The sequence below is a fragment of the Corylus avellana genome, chromosome ca2 (assembly GCF_901000735.1).
Source record: "Corylus avellana chromosome ca2, CavTom2PMs-1.0".
Lineage (NCBI taxonomy): Eukaryota > Viridiplantae > Streptophyta > Magnoliopsida > Fagales > Betulaceae > Corylus > Corylus avellana.
The window spans coordinates 1,448,634-1,475,721 of record NC_081542.1 but is presented as its reverse complement, the minus strand read 5'-3'; the positions used below and the strand labels follow the sequence as shown (position 1 = coordinate 1,475,721).

Here is a 27,088-nt window from a genome sequence, read left to right as displayed (position 1 = left end):
ATTTCAATATTTAATGAATAAACATGGCTTATTAAATTAATTGAAGTTAATTTTTTCATTAAATGTTAAAACATCATTTATTTTAGACATTTAAATAATTTAAATGGTTAAAATTTTTTTAAAAAAAATTAGAAAATCCCAACCAAGTACCTAGACGTAGGAAAAGTACCTAGAAGATGCAGTTGAGGATCCACGTTCTCTTATTAATACAGAGATGGAGACATGTCCTAAGAAAATGACGGTTAACAGCCTCCAAGAAACTGCAGTGTTATGTTTTGATCGCGACAAATCAAAGCAGCTTGGTAGCTTCCTGTTTTGTAGGTGGTTGATCATGAGACGACCATTATGACTGTGATATCTCTCTGTCGATGATTCGGGGACAATTAAGACATGAGATGAGATATCTTCCTTTGATTAGGGTGGTTAGCCTCGTTTAATGCTAACCTTAATTTTGTTGTCTAAAAGCCACGTGGTAAGTTATGGGACTCAATGATGGGAAATTGCCCAACCAAGTTTCACTTGGAGAAACAGTAAATCTGGATGTATGCCATGAGATTTTTCATCTTCTCGAAATTTTTACAGGTATTCGATTCGTGTGTTGATATTAAAATTCTTTTTGGGCGTGTGTTTATTTTAATGGATCCCAATTTTCTGAAAAGAATTCGAGCAAAAAATTTCAAGAAATCTCGTCCTATTTTAATTACTTTCCATAAATATCTGTTTATGTAAAGAAATAGGAATTAAAGGAAAGTGAGGAGTCCTTTCCATTCTTGATTCCATTAATAATACATAGATTAAGTAGGAAAATCAATAAGGCTAAACCAATTGACCTTTCATTTTCATCTAGTTAGCCAAATGTGTCCTTAAGGGATAGCTCAATCGACTGTGAACTACGCCTAATGAAGCAGAAGTTACTAGTTCGAATCCCACCTCTCCCTTCTCTTGTATGGACATGTAAAAAAAAAAAAAAAAAAAAAAAAAAAGCTCGCCAAATGTTGTTTTAGCGAGTCAGAATGTTAAAATGGGAGCAAATTAAATTGTATCCAACTCAGTTATTTGAAGAAATATTTGGTCAGTTGTTACCTTGTTCATTTACAAAATGGAAAAACAAAACACTTTTTAATTTCTAGCATTGTCATTCCTCTCAATAAACAATAAATAAAAAATAAAAAAAAAATTCTTGAGAAATGTTTGGAATCAAAATCATCTACTTTCTACTTTGAAAGTGGCATTAATTGTAACCTAGCTATCTTTCTCTTTCAATACCATCTCACTAGATCCAATAAATAGGTTGCTCCATAGCCATGCATTGCATTGAACACAGAAAGCCTTGCTTCCTCTTCTTCCCCCAAATAAGCTCCATAAAATATACTCATAATACCATGAAGTCTTCCTCTCAAAAACCTCTTTCTTCTTCCTCAAACATTGTTTTCTCCATCACCATTTTCATCATTTCCCTTAACACTGCAGGCAGTGCTGCAACAATGCCTAAGAATGAACCAGTTCCTGCAGTAATAGTCTTTGGAGATTCAATAGTGGATCCGGGCAATAACAACAACATTGACAGCCTCATCAAATGCAATTTCCCACCATATGGAAGGGATTTCATAGGAGGCCAACCAACTGGAAGGTTTAGCGATGGAAGGGTCCCCTCAGACCTCATAGGTAGTGTTTGAACATTTGCATTTGCTGCTGCTAATCATATATATATATTAAAAAAAAACGATTACACTGATTAAATTAAACAAATTTTCAGCTGAATTATTTGGTGTAAAGAAGTTGTTGCCGGCTTATCTTGATCCGAATCTGCAGCTTCAAGACCTCCTTACTGGTGTAAGTTTTGCTTCTGGAGGTGCAGGATATGATCCCCTTACTGCTAAAATAGTGGTAATTAACTAATTATAACCCTCCTTTTTTTTTTTTTCTCTTTTAAATTCTAATCTCTTAAATATTTTAATAGTTACTTTTGATTCATTTCAATAATCAGTCTGTCCTTTCACTATCGGATCAAGTAGAAATGTTCAAAGATTACATAAAGAAGATAAAGACAGCAGTAGGAGAAGACAGAACAGCAACTCTGTTGTCAAAAGGTATATTCATAGTGTGCACAGGGAGCGACGACATTGCCAATACTTATTTCTCCACACCGTCCAGGAGTGCACATTATGATATCCCTGGATATATTGATCTAATGGTTACATCAGCAGCAAGTTTCTTTCAAGTATGTTTCTAATTAAACACACAAATGATTGCATTACTGATATTTGATCATTTGACAAACTTGTTTGTTAGAACAGATTTTCTCATGCCGGAATACCAATCGAAAGCGCCTACAAGACTATAAAAGAGGAGAAAAATAAGCAAATGAGTTTGCCGGTATGGGCCGGCGGAAATGTCTCGGATGTATAAGTTTTAAACAAAAAGATTGACAAGTTTTTTGCTGATTAATTAGATCCATGTTGAAACTTTATGGAATATGACATCTAAACAAACAATTTTAAAAATATGAAGTTAAAGAATTTTTCTTCTTAAAGTTGTGAGTGGCTTTTATACCTTTTTTTTTTTTTTTTTTTTTTTTGATGAGTACTTTCTTGATGTTTATTAGGGATTAAAAAATAAAATAAAATTGGCAGGAACTTTATGGACTGGGAGCAAGAAGGATAGGAGTACTAAGCATACCATCAATAGGGTGTGTGCCATCACAGAGAACACTGGATGGAGGCATAGAGAGAGGGTGTTTTGAGTCTGCCAACCAAGCAGCAATTCTTTTCAATTCAAAGCTCTCCTCCCAAATGGATTCCCTCAATCGAAGGCTTCCAGACGCTAGGCTTGTCTACCTTGATGTCTATAACCCCTTGCTTGCCCTTATCCAAAACCCTGCCCAATATGGTAATCATCATCACCACCTTAACATGATGTTTGAAGAGTGTTAAAATATGAAAGTACTAACTGAATGATTAAATCAATCAATTGTAAATATAGGTAGGTTTTTACATCTTTTCTTGATCCTTGGTTTTATGATTCAGGATTTGAAGTGGCGAACAAAGGATGCTGTGGCACAGGGAACATAGAAGTCAGCATTCTATGCAACCACTTTTCACCAAATACATGTTCTGATGCCTCTAAATATATCTTTTGGGACAGTTACCACCCCTCAGAGCAAGCTTATAAGATCCTCACCCCTCTAATCATAAATAAGCACATAAATGAATTCTTCTGAGGGCCGTTCCTAGTTCTCTTTTGGTTATGTAATAATGATGTGCTTCATTTCAAGATGTCATGAATCTATTGTATTATATAACAAATGATTATATATATATATATATTCGCGTGTTAGATTCAAGTTGTGCTGAAACACTCAACTTATTTAATTAAATGTGTCATATTCCTCAACCTTAATCTGCTAATTTCATATTAAGTTTGTGACGAGTTTACATATCCGTTCAGCCCTAACTGTGTAACCCTAAAACAATATGCCGAAATATCTTCATCCAGACTGTCTCGTTCCGATAGAAATATTGAAAGGAACAATGAAACTTAATTGTTAATTTGGTGCAAGTTCAGTAGGTTATTATTGTACTCAAATTAGAACTATTATATATCCACAAACTCGGCAGTATCTCTCTAGTACATGTCAACGGATTTTATACATGAGGATAATTGTTTACTATAAATTTTTGTTATGTTATGCTCCTGTCATGTGCTTTGGCTGTATGTGGCAGTAGCATTTGTCAGGCAAGATTTCCTTCCACTTTCTTTAGTGTAAAAGGACATACAACTGAAGTGACGACGCCCTCTAAGATAGGAAACCCAAAATACAGTTGGGAGGTCACTTAAATAATACATTTCCAAATAAACATAAAGATAGCCATAGATAATGACTAATAACAACTCTCAAGAAAGTGCAATCAACATCTGACAAGAACCAAGTTCCATTGATGCCAACATCTTAACTTCTGCTCATTGAAATAACCAGATGCATTGGTAAAAGTTTGCATAAAACTAAATTTAATTAAAAGTTGATGAAACAATTACAAAATTAAGTTCAAATCTTGCTTCTTTTTCTTTTCTGCAAGGGGAATATAAATGGGAACATGCAACACCAGCAAGATTTGATAAGAACAGATCCTCCAAAATCATACTGCTTTGACCAAAAATAAATAAATAAATACTAGGGAACAGTTGATACTTCATACAAGCAATAGTACCAATTGTCCTGCTAAGGAGAAAGAACAAGCCATTCTTTCAAACATATATAGGAAATATACAAGTAACCAGCTTGAAATATGTTATTCCCAAAACCATCACCTAAATCTTTCAACCCTAACACAAAATCTTAAGTTTCATATCACCTAAAATTGCCCCAGAAAATCTACAAAATTGCACACTCCCTACCCTGACTATGACCACCTATAGAGACTGGAAACAAACTATACACAGAGGAACATAAGGCGATAAGAAACAAGGAAAAAGAAATCATCGAAGTTTATTCTGAGCAACAGCATGGCATAACTCATCCTCATAGAATAGAACTCGATTAGAAGCCAAGGATTTGCACAGGGGCTTTGGTAAAGCGGATGGAACCATACATCTCGAAGGAAAAGCTGATTCTGGGAATAGAACAGCTGCAACTTGCCGCACCTCAGAGAATTTGAGACGAGAAGGTGGCCGAGGACCATGCCTTGGTGCTTTTGGGGTATGTGGGCTAGGTAACCAAATACCCTTTCCATCTCCCCTGCTGCAAAGGATAATTTCGAATGGTAAATATAAGGGGGGGAAAATATAGAAGCATTAAAAGTAGAAATTGGATACCAAACAGAAAACAAGGATACAACTTTAAGTTTGAGATAACTACCTAAGAAAAGGCCAGTGTTCTGTTGGCCGTGGGGTCATTGCTCTTAACATCTCTTGTCGAGAGCGATCAGGAGTAGTATAATTAAAGTGGAATTGCCTTGCAAGCACAACCTGCCCACAATAGTATAAATAGAAACATCCATCTTCAACACAAAATCACAATTGACCCACATATAAACACATTCCAGAGAGAGAGAGGGATTAACTTACAGCTTTTCTAATTCTTTGAGAAACATGAAAAACAGCCCTCAGTTGGTCGTGGTGCAAGTGGCAAAGTATTTTAACCTCGAATACATGAAACAAACAGGAATTAGTGACTCAAAACAAACACAAAAAAATGCATATAGCAAACAGAAACTAGATATGCATTATGGCAGCATGCATTCAAAAATAGATACACATACCCCAACTAACATATAACACAAAGATTTGTGCAAGTGTCATGTGCCTGTTTATAATTTATGGACATGGGATTAAAGGTCCAGTCTTATGTTTTGGAAAGAATAAAAAGAAAAAATATGGTTATATGGCTATTTAAGTAAGAAGCACAATGGAATAATTTATATTCAGAAGTACATTACTGCTAAAACTGGATTCTGTTACAAAACTATAAAGCAAAACACTTAAAGGAGTATCTGGTTTAAGTAATTTCCAATATTCTAACAAGCTCAAATCAAATCTTCACACCAATTCACGAGCAAAAATTGCCCAACTATCCATATTTAAGACCTTATGTGACTAAAGCATACATTCAGTGGCAGTGAGGAAAACACATGAAACGAGTAAAAGAATGCATCAAGCAAACCACAGGAAGTCAGCTTACTCAACTTCCTAAGAAAGTGTATGTAATACCACATGATACTGGTAAAGCTAAAATGATCATGCATAACTCTCAACCTTGAAACAAATTCTAAGAAAAAGACCCAGATATTAAACCTCCACGGCTCCACCTTTCATCATTCTACTTGCATGACATCTATATACCTCCCTTCTTCGGTTTAATTTCACAATTTCATAATTCTCAACCATGTGATAGACTATGTATTAACTATTGCCCCAATAAACAGCGCTTTATATGGTAATAACCAATCCATGCTCAAGAAGAATAATAAAAAGTTGGAATCTTTAACATGGCAACTACACTGCTTAGATAGCCCACCAAAAGATGGAAGGAAAGGGTTGTACGCTATCCCATCCCCTTTTGTGGGTTTCTCAGCTCACAAATCAGCCACTGTCCTTTGATGGCCCTCCGCATCAACAAAATCTCAAAATCCTAATTTCTAAACATAAAATGAAAGAAAAATATATTCAAGATTACATGATTACAGATAAACAAGCAAGTTCTAACTACAACAGATGTATAAAGTATACCAGCAAATCCATTGGAAGCAACTCAAGCCGGGACTCAGACTCACAATCTTCAACTCGAGGTGTCTTTGGTGTTCCCAGGAAATAGTTCTGCTTAACCAAATTCACCGGCGACAACATCAAAGGGCTTCTATCAACGGACTTATTATCTTCAAGCGCCAGATCACTCTCTGACTTCTTGGCTTCCAACACCGCGACCCTTTTCCTCCCAAGATCAGTACAGGACCTTGCAGCCGAGGCCTTGTTGTACCGAAGCTGAGCAAGCGTACCTGGCTTCAGATACTTGTTGCTCGAACTCCGTATTCGCTTTTTCCGCTTGGAATTCCTCGATTCCCTATCTTTTGGAGACGCTTTACCCATTTTTTCCCCAAAATTATTTTGTTCTTTATTTCCTCCAAAAATGACCAATTTTTAATTTAATCAAACCTGAAACATCAGATTTCAAAAAAAATTCCTTCAGCGTACAAATAAAATTCAATTGTTTATGCACTCGAAAGGCAAGAAATTAAAGAAAACATGGCATAAACATCATAAGCATCCAAAACCCTAATATTGCTCAGAGAAAGAAAAATCTTGAAAATTAAAGGTACTTACATAATAATTAGAAACTAGAAACCTCCTCGGAGATCTTCAATTGATTTCTCTGAAATCAAAATTACACCAAAACCCCAAGAAAGGATCAGGAATCAAACCCAAAAAATAGAAAGTCAGATAATAAAACTCAAAGCTCGTCGGAGATCGGAACAGAACAGAGAAAATAAACCCCTAGCTCCGATCGATCTAAGACAACCAGAGAAAGCACGAACCTCAGAGCCGCAGAGACTTCATTGCGAAACACTAGAAATTCGCAGAGAGAGAGAATGAAGTGATAGGGCCCGCTAGGGTTTTGTGCGCTTTATTTGAATTTCACAGATTTGCCCGCCAAAATTTCCAGCAACAGTTTATGAAAAGAAACAAAAACCGTGGGGAGTAGATATGTATTATTTTGCACGTGTCCCTCTCGCATTGGCCAGGGTCGGGGTGGACCAGTCCATGCCTTTAATGCTAACTTCAGTGCGCCACATCCGACGGTGCAGATTGCTTCGCCAGATATAGAAAATAGTAGTTTTCCTTATTTTCCTACTTTTAATTTTTAAAAGGAGAGGGAAATCAAAATAGCGATAGATTTGAGAGGGAAATCGGAATAATGAAATGACTAAAGTACCCTGGGTTTTGGCATCTTGATTTATTAGCAGCTGAGCGGGGAGCCCTTTTCAGGAATTTTTCATGACTGATTCAATGCGAGAAAGTACAGATTGAACCCTTGATGCGCCACTAATCACGCGTGCAGTCCATGCATGTTTAATAATGCTCAGGCTATGCTCGTACTATTTGTTCTGCTACGATGATGTGGCATTTTGATTTTTTTTTTTTTTTTCTTATAACAAAAGGGAATCCAAGGAAAAATTGTAACGTCAGCGTAATCAAATAATAGAAAAATATAGGAGTTTTTTTATTAAAAAAAAAAACAAAAAAAAAAAAAAAAAAACAAGAAAAGAAAAACAAAATTAGAAATATGAAATGGATAGCTTTAACTTTGTTGCTTTTTTTTCTTCTTCTTTCTAGTTTCTATGACATGGCTCATTTTGAGTCATTCGATGGGGATTGTAGGGATCTTAATTCGGTAATAAGAGCAGCAAATTTTCAAGTTTCTTTTTCCAATCCGATTTTAATTATACATATGAAAGTTTAATAGATTACTGCATGCTATTATTAGGCGCCACCTAAAAAAAATCATAATACTAGAAAAAACGTTATTTTCTCTCTCCCTTAAAGCAACTTGGCCATCTACTTGACAAGGAGATTTCGTCTGGTTTTCCTCATCCTCTCCTATTTTTTAACTGCTTTTTGCTTTTTTTTTACTGAGTTATACATGGCATTGGTATAATGCTTAATCATATTAAAATTACTTCTTGTGTCAATCTAGTGTTCGATTACGGTTTGTAATTATAGGGGATCACATGTGGCATTGGTCTAGTGCTCGGTCATGTGGTAGTCGATTTCCCATAATGTCGGTTTGGTACTCGGTCACGTGGAAAATTACTGGTAGCATTGGTCTAGTGTTTTGTCATGTGGAAAATAACATGTGATGTTGATTTGGTGCTCAGTTATGAGAAAAAATCTCCTTAATTTAATAATTGATGTAAAATAGAATGGTAACAGAAAAGTTAAGTGAGTTAAAAAGAAGGATATTCGTAATGCTCTGGTAATAATTCTTACAATTTGCATTTATCGGGTGGGATGTTACAGAAACTGTAATTTTTTGTTTTTTGTCTTTCTAATTAAGTGATCAATTCTTATTAACCATTATTATTATTATTATTATTTCCTTTGGTCATTACACAAAGTGAGCCTTTGAGTATAAGTTCCCATTGGGGCTTCCCTTATAGTTTGTCCCATTTTATAGGACAGTGATAATCGCACCAAGCATGGGCCCTAATGGTTTTAGAGTACTTCTCCTGTTGGGCTAAGTTACATGTTTGCTATAAGCGCGTAATGCTTGTTTACCTCACCCAAAACAAAGAAATTGAGGAGAAAGGCCTGACCCATTACAGCCCACTGGGCTAAGTTGTGGGCACGTTCTCTAATACCATAATGCATAGGAAAATGGTCTGAATTGGATTGAACCATAAATCCGAGTGTCATAAAGTTTTTAGTGCTGCTATGAATATTATTACTTTTTATTATAAGTTTTCTATAAATTGGCGTAGCCTTTATTATAAACTAACGTATTAGTTTATGCATGTTAGTTATTAAAATATAAAATTGTCAGGTAATAATTTACACCTATAAAATATAAAATGTTACAAAATTTGTAGAGGATTCAATTATGAGAAAAGGATCCTATCTTTTTTTTTTTTTTTTTTTTTTTTTAATATGTCCATACAATAGGGGGAAGGAAATTCGAATTAGTGACATGCGTTTCATTATGCATAGTTTCAACCGATTGAGCTACCTCTTGGAGACGATCCTCTCAATTTTAATTCCCCTTCATTTTCTTCATTTAGTACATTTTAAAGGTTATTGTATTTAATGCACTACCATTATTAAAAATTTTGAACAACATTACCTTTTAAAATACACTAAATAAAAAAAATTGAAGAAATTTAAAATATAGAAGATCCTTTTCCTCAATTATGATAGCTAATACTTTTTTTTTTCCTTTAAGGTCTGGGAGGACCATAAATCATTAAATCAAATCACATTATGGATAGCTGTGGGTTTTCAACATGTAATTGATTGCTTGGAGGTGCGGAGGGATGATGGTTAGTAATGATGTTAATATATAGATACAACGTGTCAAATGTCAATGATGACCTCCCAGTTCCGGCCTTGAAATAAATTACCCTTCAATTTCTGCCCCTATCGCGGTGAAGATGCCTTTTACTGTTTTACACAGCCACAGAGGGACACGTACTCCATCCATATAGGCTCACCAATAATCAGTTTCTTTTGTTGGTTGGTAATACAGTAATGGACAAAGGTGAAAGAAAATTTTATAATTGTTTTGTTAATATTTTGTTTTGACAAATGAAAATAAAATAATATTTTGTTTTGTTAATAAGATGTTCACAAGATTTTAAAATGTATATATTTTATTAAAAGTGTGATTTTTTAACGTAAAAAAATAAATAAATAAATAAAAATTACTAAGCCTGAATGTTCTTAAAAAAGTAGATATCAATAAGGTGATAAACTTTTTAGTGTAGAGCTGCCTGTCGTTGGAGGAACATCTACAAGATAGCTACAAGATAGGCAAGGGGTTGTCCGGGACCACAACTAGACGGGGGTGGATTAGAGCATTAACATCTTTTGCCAGTTGTCACTATTGAACATGAGTTGGTTATTTTATAAACAAATACCAATAGTTCTTTCAAGTTCCATGAGAATGTGATACATTTTTTAAAATAATAAATCTTATGAAATTGTAATATAACATTTGAGAATTAAGTTTTAAAAAAATAATTTGATAATTGCAACATTTTTCTGTATTATATATATATTGAATTTTTTTTTAAAAAAAAAATCACTCAAACTGAATAGGTAGATAGTGAAGGCTTTGTTAAGTTGTGAGTGCTGCGAGTGCTCTTTGTGATAGTTGAGGTAGTGGCAACCAGTTGAAACTTTGTGAGTGTAGTGTGGTCCAGCGCAGGAAAACCAAGCTTCACTGCTTGGTGCGTGGGACGGCCTATGGCCATTATAAATTTATAATATGATTTCATATTTTTAAATTTGTTTAATTCAACAGAAACCTAACATGGTATATTAGTGCATGCTTCATTGCTTTGACACCGATTGTTAATGGTCTAAACATTATTTAAAAACAACTCTGAAAAAGGATCTAAACTTTTACATGGTCACAGAAATTTATACTCTCAAAAGGAATAAATATTTTATTTTTTATTTTTTAAATATTATTGGGACCTCTAGGCTAGTAGGCTCTAGCTGTATTTATTTAGTCAAAAACCCTTTATCTACGCATAGATTGTTCCCATCTCTATCGATAAGAGTTATTTTAGCTGCTTAAAAATTATTCTTTTATTTTACTTACTTATTTTTTAATACAAATTCTAGTAATTGACAAGCTATTTTCATTAATAATATTTTTTTAAATAAAGAGAAAGAGAAAGAGGGAAGATAAAATAATAAAAAAATCCAACAAGTTACTACAATGGACTTTAATATTTGAAAGTTCACCGTACCAAATTGTTACAAAAATTTCATTTTAAAAGGTCTGTGGAGGATGAAAAAAAAAACACATAATAGTTAAATTTAACTTATAACACCTGTTTGAAGGCCTTGCTGGGGATGCTCATGTCTTCTATATTCATTTCTATTTTTGTTTATTTGTATGTCTCGAAAAATGTTCTATGTTATATAAAAACGTGATTAATTAGTCTAATTTTGAGTGTTTTATGTTATTTATTAGTGTTTTTGTTTTGAAAAAAAATTAAAAAACAAAACAAAACAAATTTTATTGGACAAAGCCGAACTTTTATTTATGGGATAACTTCACCGAAGGCCTCTGAACTTCCACTCGATTTGACAAACCTCTCCCCAAACTTCAAAATCTCTCAATTTAGTATTATGAACTTTCAATTGCTCTCAATTTAAATCCCTCCGTCAAATTTAGCCATTAGAAATATCAAAAAATACCAAAATATCCCTGATTTTCCTTTATTTCTTTTTTAAATAAAAAAACATTTGGAAATTAAGGGTAAAATTGAAATTTTATAAAAAAAAGTTAGGGATATAAAGGTTATTTAACGTTTAAAATCTAAAGGAGTGATCCAAATTGATTGCAATTGAAAGTTCAATAGACTAAATTGAAAGATTTTGAAGTTTATGAGAGAGTTTGTCAAATCAAATAAAAGTTCAAAGATCTTCAATAAAGTTACCTTTTTATTTATTTAAGAAGCCTTAGTCAGTGGCATTAAGTGCCTACAATTTGAGCCGGCCTGGATTATAGACAGTGCTTAAGCTCCTAAAGTTTCAGCCGCCCTGGATTAAAGTAATGCTCTTCCCATAAAATCTCCATGCCCATCACTCAAACTTGTTTTCTAATGAGCAACTACAGCCATAACCCGCCCACTCTTGCTTAAATAATTAGATTTAATTAAGCTGATTCTAATTGACCAACTTCTCGTATGCTACTTTTGGGCTTATCTAAAGCTAATCATCCACCAAATCACATGGATTGCATTACGGCGTGAGTGCAAATAAATTATACATAATATATCTGTAAGACAGGCTCAAGAGTTTGTCATTTTCCATGCCTTTAAAAATAATTAAAAAAGTGTTAAGGTTTTGGAACATTAGTTTGGTGTTATAATTAACAATAGAGCTACCGCTTTCCAAAGAATCCCACCTCCACCATAAGAGTATGCTATCTCTGAATTAGGGACGGGATGGGACCTGGTCATGTTTGTTTTTCTGTAATCAAGTTAAAAATATTAACAAATAACATAAGACATTTTGCAAAATTATGTAACGTGTCTGATTTGAATCATGTCGATGTATGAGTATAAGAGTATATAGATTAATCATAATTTTGTATTTGATTTAGATATAATATAAATAAATATTTTATAAAAATTAAATTAAATTAAAACCGGGAGCAATGGGCTCCTGACCCCAGTCCCCAGATTCTAATTCTGTCCCTGTCTGAAATGTTATATGTATGGAATTGTTATGTATAACGGACTAGTGAAGTATGACACCCGTGAATTAAAGGACAAAAAGTTTATATTAGCACGGAATATAAATGAAAGGGACATTCAAATAATGTTGGCGACTGACAAACGACCAACCCAACTTTGCTTGCCTTAATGTTAGTCGCCAACCCAACTTTGCTTGCCTTAATGTTAACTACAACACCAAACCACAAAGAATCTTTCTTCATGTTTTCGTTCTTTTTAGTAGAAAACGACCGTAACGACAAAACTCAATTAATAATAATTATAATAAATTATTTTTTTATTTTTTATTTTTTATTTTTATTAATATTGTTTATCTCTTTGGTTTCACAAGGGATGGGTTCACATCATAAATCGATGGGTCAACTTCTTGGGGTTTCGTCCACTCTACGGGACTCTGCACAGCATCTTAAAGTTTGTCCATCAATTTTCAGACTATAGCTGGATTGTCACGGACCATCTTGAAACAAAACTTTATTTTTAAAAAATATTTAGAATATGTGGTAAATAACACCACTAAAGTGACTTTTTTTTTTTTTTTTTAGCAAAAAGGGAAGGTTAGAAAGACTAATTGTGTCTATTTTAGTCAGACTGAGCTATAACCTAACTCAGGGCATCAATGAAAATTTAATGTGGCTAATACTAATTAAATATACGTGAAAATTTTCTATTGCGAAGATTGAAAGAATTTTTTTGGCTCATTGAACTACTATCCTTAATAGTCACCACTAAAGTGATTTATGTTTTTATTAAGTGTGCTAATTTTTGAATTTTTCATTAAATACTTGACACTATTTTATATAGGTTAAAAGATGTTTTATTCATATTAATTTGAAGAAATTTTATGTCCCATAAGATATGGGTTTGCAAGGACTTTTATCAAAAATAAAAAATAAAGAAATAATAATAAAATCAAGCTATTTCTGTCCAATCTTATGTTCAACACCTAACCTGACACTTGCATTTGTTACGCTTTTTCCACAATTTTTTGGTAAGTTTTGTTTCCAGTTTCGCCTCGAGCGTACATTTACATCAATAATGAGCTTGACATTTTTGCTGTTTGTCTGTTAGTATTAGAACATTGACCGTTGATGACGAGTACGAGGCTACTGCTATGCAATCTCAAACCATCTGGGGGGAGGGTAAAATTCAAAATTGATCGTTTTTTTTTTTTTGTTAATGTTTATCAAATTAGTCATTAGGTTTTAAAAAATAATAAAATTAGTTCTTGAGCCTTTTGGTTTTGTAAAATCACTCATTCTGTCTACTCTAATTGCCACATGTATCAAAAATTTAGCTAGTCCAACGTATACATATTTTCATGTAAGTCATGTTAGATCACCATACTATGCCAAATTAGCGCTCTATCAATTTAGTGAGTCATGCTACGCTATATCAGTATATCTCTTAAAAAAAGGTGATGATGGGGAAATTCCTTCAATAGGTAGTGGTGCGGTTCTTTGACAACTCAGCCCTACCCGGCAATCATGGGAAAGATAGGTCACAGGAAATCTTCTTCCTCTTCTTCCCATAAGTGGTTGCAAGAGCTGTCTATATTGTTTAAGCTCTATATTATTGAAGAACTCTACCACCATCCGCGAAGAGGATTTCCTCTTTGCCAACCATTTTTTTCCTAAATTGAAGGAATATTGTTGTAGTAGTGGATGTAGACTCACTAATCTGATGGAATGCTTATTTGACAAAGTGTGTTGATATAGCAAGGCTTATGTGGAGATATGTTCATGTCGCATAAATTGATTAGACCAAATGGTTTTTTTGATATACGTGGCAATGGTTTATTGACGATGGTGGACCAAATGAGTGATTTTACACAACCAAAAGGCCTAGAGACTAATTTTATTATTTTTGAAAATTCAATGACGGCTTTTTTTTTTTTTTTTTTTTCTAAGCAAATAAATAAATTGATACATTGACTAAAACACTGAAAAAAGAGATAAGTAGGAAACTTGTCATAAAATGACCTTATTCTATCGATAAGGACTGTAAAAAGCAATTTAAGCACCAAAATAAAAAATACAAGAAGGGGCATGACTGTATCGAAACCTTTTATTCCTACTAGCATCTTCAAAATGAACGCATATAAGGGTATGACCCATGGAAATATTATTCAACCTTACCCAAACTTATGCAAGGTAGCATCAACAACTGCATAAAGGAAGCTGTTAAAGAAAAAACACTGTAAAATCATTAGATCCGAAAAAGAAAGATCAAACATACAAAATGGATATTAACTAATTTTGGATTTTTTAATTTTATTTTTAAAAAGGTCTTATTTGATATCATGAAATACAACACTTTACACACAACATCCAATGTCTTGAGTCGCTTCTAAATTCAGAAATGAGAAGAAGAAGAAGAAAAAACCAAACTATGATAGGGGTGAAAGTCATCACACGTATGTACATTTCGACGCCTTCGTCAAAAAGCAAAAGAAAAAAAAAAAACGATGCGAAAGAATGTTAGGTTAGCATATGACTTATCTGCTCCGTGCCTCCGTTCCTTTAAACTTCATACGGTGACTTTTGTTTGTTTGTGTTTGAAAAAAAAAAAAAAAACCCTTAGTAAAAATAATTTTAAATTTTTGTGAGTATTTTACGTTTTAAATTATCAGATGTGTTTTAAGTTCTGTTTGCTGATGGTTTTTAGATTTATTTTACTTATTTTTAATGTTTTGAGTAAGGCAAAACCAACAAAATTGATTGGAGTAGCAATATTGCGACAATAGTTACAATAACTGAAGAGTTACAAAAATTTAAGAGACCAAAGTTACAAACGATAGAATAAATTTATTGTTATTAATGTAAAAGTATAAAAAACTTGTAATGTTCATACTTTTTCTTTATAAATAGAGTCTTATATACAATCAAATAATCAATAAAAGATGTAACAAAGGAAATGCTTTTAAACTCTTTATTGGTAAGATGAGAAATGTTGGGAGTTTATATTTTTTTTATATTTAATAAATTTTATTTTACAAATTAATAATTAGATTTATAAACTTACAACAATCTTATATAAATTAATTCTAAACTTATAAATACGAGCAATTTATTAACCCATTGCATTTATCTTTCAATATAATGAGGGTATTGGATATCGTGGAAATATGAAATTAGAGAGAGAGCGACCGACGGGCACTGCTGCATAAAGGTCGATGACACGTGTCTAGGACAGCATGTGAGTCTCTGACATCGTCGTACTTTGTGGGGCCCACGTGGTAGTTGCCGGGGAAGGGATGTTGAACTAGAATATTCGTGCGCCTGTTTGTAGTTGGTTTCTAAATGACGCTATTAACCTCTTACCTTTAGAGACAACCACCACTTTTCTCAGTCCCTATTTAATTTCATGATTCCTAACTCGTTGAGTTATGGGTTTTATTAAAAAATTATCATAATTATATTCCGTAACCACCTATCAATTATAACATTCATTACATGTTGAGCATACACCCGAGACCATGAAAATATTGAGTGTCATATTGAAAATATATAACAAGTTTAAGTGATTAATATAAAATAATTTCGTTTAAATTTATAGGCTTTAGTTATAGGTTGAGTGATGTCTTGATATATTATATTACAGTCTCACTAAAAAAATTCTTCAATATGTTAATTTTCATAATTAGTATGGAATGTGGTACGACATAATGGGTTAGGCACATACAGTGATCCATAGAGTATATACAAAGGTGCAAGATGGACAAGGGTCCTTAAAATAAGAGACCAAGGTTCATGACACAAGCACGGATAAGAAATTAGTATCTCTCTATTCCAAATGAACTGGCACTTAGTTATAGTGGATGCGTATTTTTGTCTTCTCAAAAAGTGAAAAGACAAAAATACTCATTTAATATAATTAACTGGATATTATCTAGTTCATTTGAAATGAAAATGATCTTGTTCCACAAATAAGAGTCCTTAGAATAGGAATAAATGTGCGAATGCGGGTATTAATGAGAATCATTAAGAGCACAAACGATACCATTATTAAAATTTTTGGACAATACTACCATTCAAAATACACTAAATTAAGAAAATTGAGAGATTTTAAAATGGAGAGGATCATTTTACCCTCTAAAGGTGCATGGTGGAAGTAAGCCCACATAGCACACAAATAATAATGGAGACCGCCTATAAGATTAATAATAATAATAATAATAAATCATTTGATTGGGATTGTAACAGTGTGATTATTGACTCACACATGATGATGCAATTACTGAATATATACGAGGGAGTATGAAAATATTGAATTTCACATTATAAATTTGTCACAGGTGTGAATAGTTAATACATTATAGTTGGGTCCAAACAATGTAACGTGTTGAATGCCTTGTTGCTTGGTATGTAACAATTGTTTTCAGCATACTTTTTGGAGATGAACCCTAATTTCATTTATCTCTTTGAAACTCATTCCTTCAAGGTCTAATCCTCTTTGTACTCTTCTCCAAGCCTTCTCTCTGGCTTCATTTCTTTTAAATGGAAGAAAATATATAAGTTCTAAAATACCAATTCATGATTGAAAAAGTTAGTCCGTTCGAACGCTATACGCTAGGCCACATTAAATGTGTGTTAAATATCACATAACTTGCATGTGTGAAAGATGTGGGTCGTTGATCTTCACTTATCACTTATGCGCGTAATGACACGTGCAAATGCCATATTGCTCAAACGACACACTTAGCAAATTCAATCGTGGTCATTCCGTTTAAGTACCACAAGGAGATTCTTTCCCATTCGAACGCGATCCAATTACATCCGAACACAACATTTTAGACTTCAAAAATTATAAACTCTAACTTAAGATTTTCCCCTGTTTTTCATCAAGGGCAGTGATTGGCAGCACGTGGGCGTGCAAATTTTTTTTTAAAAAAATAAAATAAAATTTTTTTGCACACGGCGTGCCACGCATGCCGCGTGCTGTTTTCATTTACCCTTTCATCAAATGCCTACGAGCCTTATTGTACACAATTTGTGTTTATTTATGTTGAGTCTTGAGTGTCACATAATCTTTTAAATTAATATCCAAACTCTCACTAAAAAAAATTCCTAATATTCTCCTCATCAACTTTTACTTTCGAATCATATTAAATTATCACTTATCTCATTATATAAACAAAAATTATATATTTAATTATTTAAATTAATATTTTAACAACAATATAGAAAAAAAACTGACATAACTATTAAAGAGTCTACTAGAATACTAGGAGTCTATTAGTTAATGTATTTTGAACGTATTTTTTGTTTTGTTTTTAATTTAAAAAATGTTGTCTCTAGAACTGCAAAGAGAACAGCCGTCGATCCCGGCTAGTTTAGTTGCTTCAAATACTAGGAATGTTGTGAAAGCAATTGACCGCATAACCCAGAAAAAAAGAAAAAAAAGAAAAAGGAAGGCAATTGACCGCATGTGATATGCATGTGCCTTTCACCTTTTATGAAAGCTGACCTGCTTCAATTACACCACCTGCCAGCTGGCGCTCTTAAATAATTTCGAGTGAGTGAGTCAACCCTGTAGAGCTAATTCCCGAACTGTGCCTTTATCCAATTATCCTCCGTGAATAACGAGGGCATCTTCGTAATTTCACTATCACAGTAGGGACCTTTCAGTGCTTGCGCTCTGGCCCGCACTAAATCCTTCCTTGTCTGGTGTGGTCTCTGTGTGTGTGTGTGAGGGTGAGAGAGAGACACAGAGTTGCTAACAAAGCCAGCAGGGACATAACGCCGAATCTGTGGACGATAAGGGGAGAGAGAGAGAGAGAGGGAGGAGGAGGAGGAAGAAGATGAAGGTCGTGTGCGCAAAGCAATGCCTGCTAATCACAGAATTCGATGCTCTGCTTCCTCACGGATTTTGACGTTTTTTTTCGTGAATTAAAATATTAAACTCTGAAGCACTCGCGCACTGGAGAAAAGAAAAAGCGAGCTCTGGAATTGGTGGAAGTTCTGCGCAGCAAGGTGTGTGAGAGAGAATTCATGAGCATAGCTTTTTTGGTAGTAAATTTCTCATTTCTGCATTGTGATTCTGAAGCTTTCTTCTGAATTCCAACCGATTTTGTTTGATTATTATTATTATTATTATTATTTTCGCTAGAAGAGCGGTTAAACTCTCACGGTCCGGCGAAGAAAGGTGAGCTCCGATATTCATTTATTTTTTCTAATTTCATTGTTATTTATTTTCTCGTTTCTTAGTGTTTAAGAGATAAACAAACAATTTACTCATCAAAAAAAGAGATTAAGGAAAACATTTTTTTTCTTCTATTTCTTCTTTTTTGTTTTTATTTTTGCTTTTTGATTATTTTTTTGCTTTTGGCTGTCGCGTTGAAAAGTGAGTCAAGAAGTGTAATGGACAATCTTCAGGTTTTTCGTTAATCTCGTTCTGCTGAATATTTTGTTGGCAGTTGAAACTGACTCTTCTAGTCTGTTCACGATTGAAGATCTTGAACAACAATGCCGTTTTTGAGAAGATCCTGCCGAGGAGCTCTTGATCCAGCTTGAAACAAAGCAAATTGCTATTCAATTCATCGACAAAATCAGCTTTGCTGTGCCTTCAGTTCAGCAATGCTAAAATCTTAAAGTTCTATCAAAGTCTAAGCCATTGGCTGAAAAGAACGGTAAAGAAAAGGAAACACTAAAAATCTCTGAATATCAGCGAAAAATGAATATTTTTGTTTTTGTTTTTTATTTTGTTTTTGGTTTATCTAGAATTTTATGAAACTATTGAAAATTGCATTGGAGTTATGGGCTGTGGAGATAATATGAGTGATTTTTAGGTTGGTTTAGACTTGAGAGTGAAGATGGCTTAGAAAACGTTATATTAAAGTTTAAGCCACTGGCTTAAAAAATTCACTATATAAAAGCTAAAAATCTGTGAATTTCACCAAAATTTTGACATTGTTGGAATTCTTTTAGCTTGTATTTTATGAAATTACTGGAAAATGCCTGTTGTGAGATATAGAAATGGCTTACAGGTTGGTGAGAGGTGAAGATGTCCTCGTGGGACAATATTGGGGAGCTTGCAACGGTGGCCCAGCTCACGGGGCTCGATGCGGTGAAGCTGATTGGGATGATTGCGAAGGCGGCAAACACTGCGCGAATGCACAAGAGGAATTGCAGGCAATTTGCCCAGCACTTGAAGCTGATCGGGAACTTGCTGGAGCAGCTCAAGATCTCGGAGCTCAAGAAGTATCCGGAGACCCGGGAGCCTTTGGAGCAGCTTGAGGACGCGCTGAGAAGGTCCTACATTCTAGTCAATAGCTGCCAGGACCGGAGTTACCTGTATCTATTGGCAATGGGGTGGAACATTGTGTACCAATTCCGTAAGGCCCAGAATGAGATCGACAGATACTTGCGGCTTGTCCCATTGATTACTCTTGTGGACAATGCGAGAGTCAGGGTAATCTACTCTTGTGCTTGTTTCTTTTTTTTTTTTTGTAATTTTTTATCCTCTTCTATTAATGTTATGGTTGATAGGAGTAAAATTTGCTAGAAGAAGTAAAACAAAAGAGGAGAGCTCGGAATTTGTCGAAATCTTTAACTCTTTCTAAAAAGGGTTGTTGTATTAGAAGTTTATTCTCAAATGCTTTTTTTAGAAGTCTCATACTTGGTGTTTTAGTTAGAGTGTCAATTTTTGAAGTAACAAAGACTGGTTAAACGTGGGCGAATGCGTTGCATTTAATCATTCCTAATGGAAGGACTAGTTGTTGGGGTAGATTCTCTGAAGTTTGTGATATTGTGCTTGCTGATCATGTGCATAAATTTTCCAGATTGGCCACTAAACCTTGATTGCTAGTGGTGGAAATATTGGAGTCCTGCATTTGTGCTTTTAATTGAAGTTTAAAAGGCTGGCATACAGAAAACTTAGTCAATGGTTCCTTGCTCGAGATTGCTGATGAGTTGTAAGAGCTGGGTGAAGGCAGCTGCATCATGTGGCTGGGTATTAGGTGATACACCAAGTAGGAATGGGTAGCAAACTCCATGTGTGAAATAGTAAATGGCCTGGCATCCTGTCTCTGAAGGTTTAGTCTTTGTTGTTTTGTATTGCCATGAAAATCTAGCTATAGAAATGAAACTGAAGCAGTGGCCAGTGGATAAATAACTGGAGTAATAGATAACTTCAGTGAGTTATGCGGTTCAATATGGTTGAGCTGACCACTTTTTCTGGTCCCCCTATGCCATGTTACATTCTCTGACTATATGGCGGACTAATGCCCCATGCATTTTAATTGGTAACTACATGCAGCTCTGTTTATTCTTACTTTGCCTGCAACTGGATCAGAACCTGCATGCTGTTCTATCTTTGTGTGGAGTTTGACAAATTCAGTTAATATCCTTAGTGCTTGTGCTAATATAATAATTTAGCTTGCTTTAGATTTATACATAGTTTTCTGAAATCCATAGGAAAGACTGGAAGTTATTGAAATGGATCAACGAGAATACACATTGGATGAAGAGGACAGACAGGTGCAGGATGTGATCCTGAAACCAGACCCCTCAAGTAATGATGCTATGGTGTTGAAGAAAACTCTTTCTTGTTCCTACCCGAACTTGCCTTTTTGTGAAGCACTGCACAAGGAAAATGAAAAGCTTCAATTTGAACTACAACGTTCACAAGCTCACTTGGACGTGAGTCAATGTGAAGTAATTCAACGTTTGTTAGATGTAACCGAAGCTGCTGCAAATGTCCTTCCAGAGAAAAGTTTGCCCGAAAAAGGTCACAAAAAATTGGAACGGAGTTATTCAGATGCCAACAGTGACAAAGAGCATTCAGCTGATGAAGGCTATCATCAGAAGATTGACACTCGTACAACTTCAAGGTTAATTTTCTTCTGATTTTTAAGTATATGAAGTTGAATACAGTCGACATCATTGAAATTATAAGTTCCAATGCTGTATAAGTCTGACTAAAGATTTCAATACCTATGCAAATCTCAAGCTACACACTTGTCAGATCCAGGAACACTGAAAGACTCCCCCCGACCAGATTTTGTCACAGAGCGACAAACACTATGCAAACAATTCTGCTTTTTCAATATCTTATAATATTATGTTTTCTATCTAGAACAGACTTTCCAAAAGGACCTTTTACATACTTATATCATGTATGCTGCTGTATTTACCTGCACAGAAAAACGACTAGAGGTTCACACCAGCATGAAGAATGGCATACTGATCTACTCGGTTGTTGTTCAGAACCTTGTCTGTGTAAGTTCTCTCACAATGTCAAAATTATAAATTTGTGTTTTATCAATCCAAGTCCTTAACCTGACTCAAATTTAATTGGGATTAAGGCTTACTTGAGTCGAGTTGTGTTTATCAATCCATGCACTTATGATATGGATGATCTGTGGTAAATTCCCCTTTCTCCTTTGCTCTAGCATATTTTGTAGTAGAGTGATTTCCACTTTTCCTTTGCCATAATGGCTCATAAAATGAGCTTGTTAGATGAAACTATTTGAGTACTTTAAAAAAATGTTATATTTTCCAAAGTTTTAAAATGAATTAGAGGGTGACAGTTATTATACCTGAGTTTCTTTTTCCTTATTCTTCAAATGATAAGAGAGAATAATATGGTCATGGAGAGGTTGACCTAACCAATGCATCCGTAGACACCCTTTAGTAGAATGATAACACTATCTCATTCACTCCGGAAATGGTAACGCTTATAAGATAGAATGATTTCTATGTAATTCTGCCTTCTCCAACCGTATGGCAGTGTGTTGTATTTATAATGATAAAGATAGTTATGTTTACAAGAACACCTAATAGAAACCTATTAGTATACAATTGTCTAATACAAGATAAATGAGAAGTAGAGTTGTATCATGATTGATACATGATAGAGTCTAGAGTTCTATCAAGAGTAGTCTTCTTCTTCGGTTGATACTTAGAGTGAGATAGAGTTGTGTCATAAGTGGTCTTCTGTTTCGGTTTGGTGTTGTTCAACATTATCTGATCTAATAACGCTTTCTCATACTACTAAATTTTTATGTGCCTCTGCACTAACCTGTACCTGCCAAAATTTTGCTTTGTATTGTAAGCGGTTTATTTGCTTTGCAGGTATAAAAACCTTTTTATTTCCTTGTGGGACATTTTCAAAGATTGCAACTGTAGCAACTGACAGGCATATGTGTAAGTTAACTCTGACTTATCAAATTTTCTTAGAATTATTGGCTAGTTTGGAATGCTTCTGCATCCATGCGTACATGTATCTGTCAATTCTTAAACTTCAATAGTGTAAATTTTAAGCTAATTCGAGTTATCAAGGTCTTAACAAGGTGGAAATATATAGGGTTTATTTTTCACTCGTGTCATTTTAAAAAGTAGCCAGATTGGCTACATATATTATTGGGTATACTTTTAAGTCTTGTGGTACTAAAAAAGAACCTTTTTCTTTCTCTAGCGTTGATCTGTTGGTGGGTTATGAAACCATAATTTTGCCATTACTGTGACCCTGCAAGAAACTTTGCATCACATTTGATATTTTGAACGCTCTGCAGAGGGTATAGTTTTCCTCTCTTTCAGAACTCAAGATCATTTGGGAAGGAACAACTGGGTGAACTTTTTGTTGAGGAATAGTCTCACATTGCCTGTGGACAAAATCTTGGGTATATTTATAAGGAATGGGCAACCCTCTCTTATAGAGCTGGTTTTATGAGATGAGTTAGGCCCACAAATTTCTTCATGGTATCAGAGCCTACAGGACGAATGGGGATCCACACTACTTACCCCGTGACAAGGACCAAAAATACATGCCTGCACGTGAGGGAGGGTGTTGAGAAATAGTCTCACATTACATGTGGACAAGATCTTGGGCATATTTATAAGGAATGGACAACCTTCTCTTATAAAACCGGTTCTATGATGAGTTAGGCCCACGAATTTCTTCACTTTTTCCAGCTGTGAGTTAATATTAATTGTTTATAAAACAGGTTGTTTAGTTCGGATTTTGATGTTGCCTGAGCCTTGTTTAGTAGCAATGAACAAGGCCTTACGGTATTTTACTGTGTTATATCATGATGTTAACCACTAGTTTAATGAAACTAGCAGCAGTTAGGCTAGTGTTTCGAGCTATTATGTCTTGATATGCTTTATTGGAAGCTTATACGGGCATAAGCACACACCCATGCACTCTCTCTCTCACACTCACACACACGCATAATGGGCCTTGTGGAGTTACAGACACAAGAAACGATTCTATCATTTCAGTAGCTGAATATATATGTTCGGCTATGACTGCTCAATGTTTCAAATATTTTCCTCATTTCCTCATATATATGTTTGGCTAGAATGCTACATTGTTGAGATTCTATGCGAGACATTATGTGAATAAAGCTACTACCGAATTTAATGAGTTCAAATTAAGGTGAACAAAATGATAGTAATAAAGTAAAGGACATTATATTATAATGTAAAATCACTCTGTGCTCGAAAATACCAATATATTTGGTACAATGATAGAAAAAAAGATAAAAAAAAATAAAATAGAAATAATTGTGGTTTTTGTTTTGTTTGAAAGCTTATACATAAATTTTTTGGTTTTATGATCATCAGCTTCATCAGAGGCATGTAACGAATTGATGGCATATTCATTGGTGTTGTCATGCTGTTGCTATACTTGTAATGTCAGAAGAAAGCTTCGCAAGACGTTGAACATCACGGTACTTTCTCTTCCACTACATGATCAGTATCTTTTCTTGTGGCTACACCATGATTAGACGCATTAACCCACTTTGATAACTCTCACCTCCTATTCTCCTGCATCTTGTATAAGAATAAGGTTCTTATGCTATTACCTTGGTTGCAAATTGCTAAGGATAGATCACTTTCATGAACATGTGCCTTTTTAGTGCTAAAGGGGGTTTGTGGGGTGCATTGCAAATTGTGTAGTTGTTTGAGGGGGTAAGTGCAGGTTCCTTTGTTAGATAACATTTTCATGCATAGTTGAGGTCTATACGGGATACATAATGTTAACTAGTCTTCTTCTTCAATTGTATTATGGTTTCTCTGAATTGTGCTCCTTATTATCTCTTCCTTTGATAGGGAGGGTTTATTGATGATTTCCTCTCACATTTGATGTGTTGCTGCTGTGCCCTTGTCCAAGAATGGCGAGAAGTGGAGATCCGTGGGGTTTATGGTACATCCTCCTCTGCATTGAGCTATCTTTGCTTAATCTTGTGGAACATCTTAGTCCTCTAATTTACATATCTGTGTTAGAACCTCTGAACACACACAAAAAAAAAAAGTTTCAAGGACCTAGGTGACTCCTGTTAAAAGAGTTTGAGAATGCCCAACTGTGTTGCATGCCTCAGAAAATTTCTTTAAACAAAATTTACTATGGTAAATTGGGTTTTTATGTCATAATGATGTTCTTTCTGGTTGGGCTTTCTTGGACTCCTATTAGCAGGCTTTTGGCTGATTAAAACTTGAACAAAGTTTTCATCCAATTCAGTATATTAAATTGATATTTGTCCTTAGAACATGTGATTCTCAAATGCATGTGAGAATTACAAGCTCAAAGGAAAAATGCCAATTTAATAGACTGGGCTGGAAGATTGAAGGAAAACTTCATCCTCACAGCAAACATTTGATATAAAACCAATTTGCAGGTCCTGATAAGACAAAAACAAGCCCCCCAACGTCACAGTACATGGAATCCTAAATGACAGAATGGAAGCATTGTTTAGTGGTTTTGAAATTTATATACTTTGGCAGACATATATAGGGGTATAAGTCAGTTGGCAGTGTCACAGGAACTTGTATGGCTATATGTGTAATTACCTTACCCATATGTAATGTAGCGGTCTGTGTCTATTAAATTCAGCACATGGTATATCATAGACAAATTTTTAGTGTTGTTTATGTTTAATTGGTTTTTTAAGATTATGTCTCCATCCATTGCCTCAAGGGTTGAGGTGATCAATTTTTTGTGTGTTACCTTAAGTGTTTTTGTTTCGGTAAGTAAGAGTGCTTGGTAAACGAAAAAGAGAATAAAAAACAATTAGGGGATGATGGGGATTCTTTTCATTGTCAGGATGGAGAGGTGCAACGGAGGTGGGGAAATTGTAATGCTACACTTATTTTCACTTTTTTACCCCAATGGTTTATAAAACTATTTTAATGATCTATCTCATCTTCAATGGTGGCGTGAGGAAATGGGTGCAAGGAAGCGGCGGTAAAGAAAGAAGAAAAGTCAAGAAAAAAGAAAAGAGATTAACTTAAATTAATTCTTATACATATACACTATCAATTATTGACATTGAAAATTTTCAACTCATCATTATTTAATCTTCTTCTAAATATGAGATTGTTAAGTCAATTGATCAAAAAGTTGCAAGGTTGAGTAAGGGCTAATGGGTTTAATCAGAATAATCTTTTATGAAACACCAACTATTGTGTTTTGTTTGTATTTTTTTTTTCCCCTCAACAAATACATTAACAATTAACTTAAAACACAAAAAACTGCTAAAAATACAAAAAATATTTCACTTTTTTTTTTTTTTTTTCAATGTCAAAATATTTTTTCAACTAAAAAAACTACAAGAAAATAGCATAATGGTCCACCTAGAGGTGACTAAATTATCCCAAACTTTTGGGGGTATGTTTTTGACCAATTGTATTTGATGTATTTACCTTTTTTATGTTTTTGCATTTTTTATTAAATGTAACACATTACATCTTTTGATTGGATAACATGTGACAACGAAGTTAGAAAGTTAACTAAAGATAGACGAAATAATATATTTAATAACTATTTGAATCGTCTCCAAGAGGTAGTTCAATCGGCTAGGACCACGTCTAATGAAGCGGTGGTCACTAGTTCGAATCCCCCTCCCCCTCTTGTGTGGACATGTCAAAAAAAAAAAAAAAAAACTATTTGAATCTTTAGGGAAGTAAATCGACAACTTTTAAACTTAATTTTTTTTTTTAAAAAAAAGGACAAATTTTAAGGATTAAGATTCCTTGCAATTTTAAAGAAATATTAAATTATCTAATTATGCAATATTGGTTATTTTTAGGTATTGAAACATTTGAAAAATGCCACATTAAAAACGTGGAATGTTACAGTTAAAAATTTAGTATTTTTCATCATGTTATTCCTCTTTATGTTGTGAAATAACTTTGAGCAAAATGTTGTCTTTTAATTTTATGAAGAAAAAATGTATTTACAAAAGTGAAGAGTAAGCCTTTTGAGAGAAAAACTCTTTTGATTATATCGATAATATGCCACTTTTTTAATAAGTAGCGTTTTAAAACAATCTAAATTAAGTAATTTGAGAATAGGGAATCCTAATAGACAAATTATAATCAGATCAAATAATAATTTTTAATAAGGGTGTCAACTCGGTTTCAATTATTAATTATTGGCTAATATCGCTAACCGGAACCAGGGTACCAGGTTATTGAATTTAGAAAACCGAAACTGGGTAACCGGCCGGTTACCCAGTTATGTAATGACCTCATCAGTTATCGGTTGGTACCTAGTTTTCTAGACCGGTAATCGGGTTTTCAAAAATTTGGGCATGTTGGGCTTACTTTGAGTATTGAGCCAACTTTTTGGGCTTAATTTAGCCATTAAAAAAAAAAAAAAAAAAAAAAAACAATTAGGTTTTC

At 34.1% G+C, this 27,088-nt stretch overlaps 3 protein-coding genes across 6 annotated transcripts; 2 read left to right on the top strand and 1 right to left on the bottom strand.

Moving 5' to 3' along the window:
* The first annotated feature begins 1,376 nt into the window (after positions 1-1,376).
* On the top strand, positions 1,377-3,268 carry LOC132172320 (GDSL esterase/lipase EXL3-like). 2 transcript variants are annotated; one of them, XM_059583798.1, is made up of 5 exons: positions 1,377-1,665; positions 1,757-1,887; positions 1,988-2,221; positions 2,634-2,889; positions 3,027-3,268. In XM_059583798.1, exons 1-5 carry the CDS (start codon positions 1,383-1,385, stop codon positions 3,218-3,220), a joined length of 1,098 nt encoding a protein of 365 aa, XP_059439781.1. In that variant the 5' UTR covers positions 1,377-1,382; the 3' UTR covers positions 3,221-3,268. The 2 variants fall into 2 exon arrangements, with proteins under 2 accessions (XP_059439781.1, XP_059439780.1); XM_059583797.1 differs by having other exon boundaries at positions 1,961-2,221.
* An 800-nt stretch (positions 3,269-4,068) lies between these two features.
* On the bottom strand, positions 4,069-7,113 carry LOC132171525 (F-box protein At4g35930). Its single transcript, XM_059582859.1, has 6 exons — positions 7,029-7,113; positions 6,817-6,865; positions 6,226-6,648; positions 5,065-5,139; positions 4,856-4,965; positions 4,069-4,738 (listed from the first exon to the last, which is right to left on the bottom strand). The coding sequence occupies exons 3-6, from the start codon at positions 6,580-6,582 to the stop codon at positions 4,477-4,479; spliced, it is 804 nt and encodes a 267-aa protein (XP_059438842.1). The 5' UTR covers positions 6,583-6,648; positions 6,817-6,865; positions 7,029-7,113; the 3' UTR covers positions 4,069-4,476.
* Positions 7,114-18,148: 11,035 nt separating this feature from the next.
* On the top strand, positions 18,149-25,360 carry LOC132170350 (protein MID1-COMPLEMENTING ACTIVITY 1). Of its 3 annotated transcripts, XM_059581301.1 has the most exons (10): positions 18,150-18,433; positions 18,570-18,605; positions 18,877-19,089; positions 19,447-19,871; positions 20,876-21,291; positions 21,603-21,679; positions 22,535-22,606; positions 24,029-24,135; positions 24,518-24,611; positions 25,084-25,360. In XM_059581301.1, the coding sequence occupies exons 4-10, from the start codon at positions 19,464-19,466 to the stop codon at positions 25,134-25,136; spliced, it is 1,227 nt and encodes a 408-aa protein (XP_059437284.1). In that variant the 5' UTR covers positions 18,150-18,433; positions 18,570-18,605; positions 18,877-19,089; positions 19,447-19,463; the 3' UTR covers positions 25,137-25,360. The 3 variants fall into 3 exon arrangements, with proteins under 3 accessions (XP_059437285.1, XP_059437284.1, XP_059437283.1); XM_059581300.1 differs by lacking the exon at positions 18,570-18,605; XM_059581302.1 differs by lacking the exons at positions 18,570-18,605; positions 18,877-19,089 and having other exon boundaries at positions 18,149-18,433.
* Positions 25,361-27,088: the final 1,728 nt, after the last annotated feature.

Coding starts and splice junctions, on each gene's coding strand:
- LOC132172320 (XM_059583797.1), top strand. CDS start 1,383: ATGAAGTCTTCCTCTCAAAAACCTCTTTCTTCTTCCTCAAACATTGTT. Junction 1,666..1,756: donor GGTCCCCTCAGACCTCATAG/GTAGTGTTTGAA, acceptor ACAAATTTTCAG/CTGAATTATTTGGTGTAAAG. Junction 2,890..3,026: donor CCAAAACCCTGCCCAATATG/GTAATCATCATC, acceptor TTTATGATTCAG/GATTTGAAGTGGCGAACAAA.
- LOC132171525 (XM_059582859.1), bottom strand. CDS start 6,582: ATGGGTAAAGCGTCTCCAAAAGATAGGGAATCGAGGAATTCCAAGCGG. Junction 5,140..6,225: donor TGCTTCCAATGGATTTGCTG/GTATACTTTATA, acceptor CATGTATTCGAG/GTTAAAATACTTTGCCACTT. Junction 4,739..4,855: donor GAACACTGGCCTTTTCTTAG/GTAGTTATCTCA, acceptor TATCCTTTGCAG/CAGGGGAGATGGAAAGGGTA.
- LOC132170350 (XM_059581302.1), top strand. CDS start 19,464: ATGTCCTCGTGGGACAATATTGGGGAGCTTGCAACGGTGGCCCAGCTC. Junction 22,607..24,028: donor AGCAACTGACAGGCATATGT/GTAAGTTAACTC, acceptor TATGATCATCAG/CTTCATCAGAGGCATGTAAC. Junction 24,136..24,517: donor GCAAGACGTTGAACATCACG/GTACTTTCTCTT, acceptor TTCCTTTGATAG/GGAGGGTTTATTGATGATTT.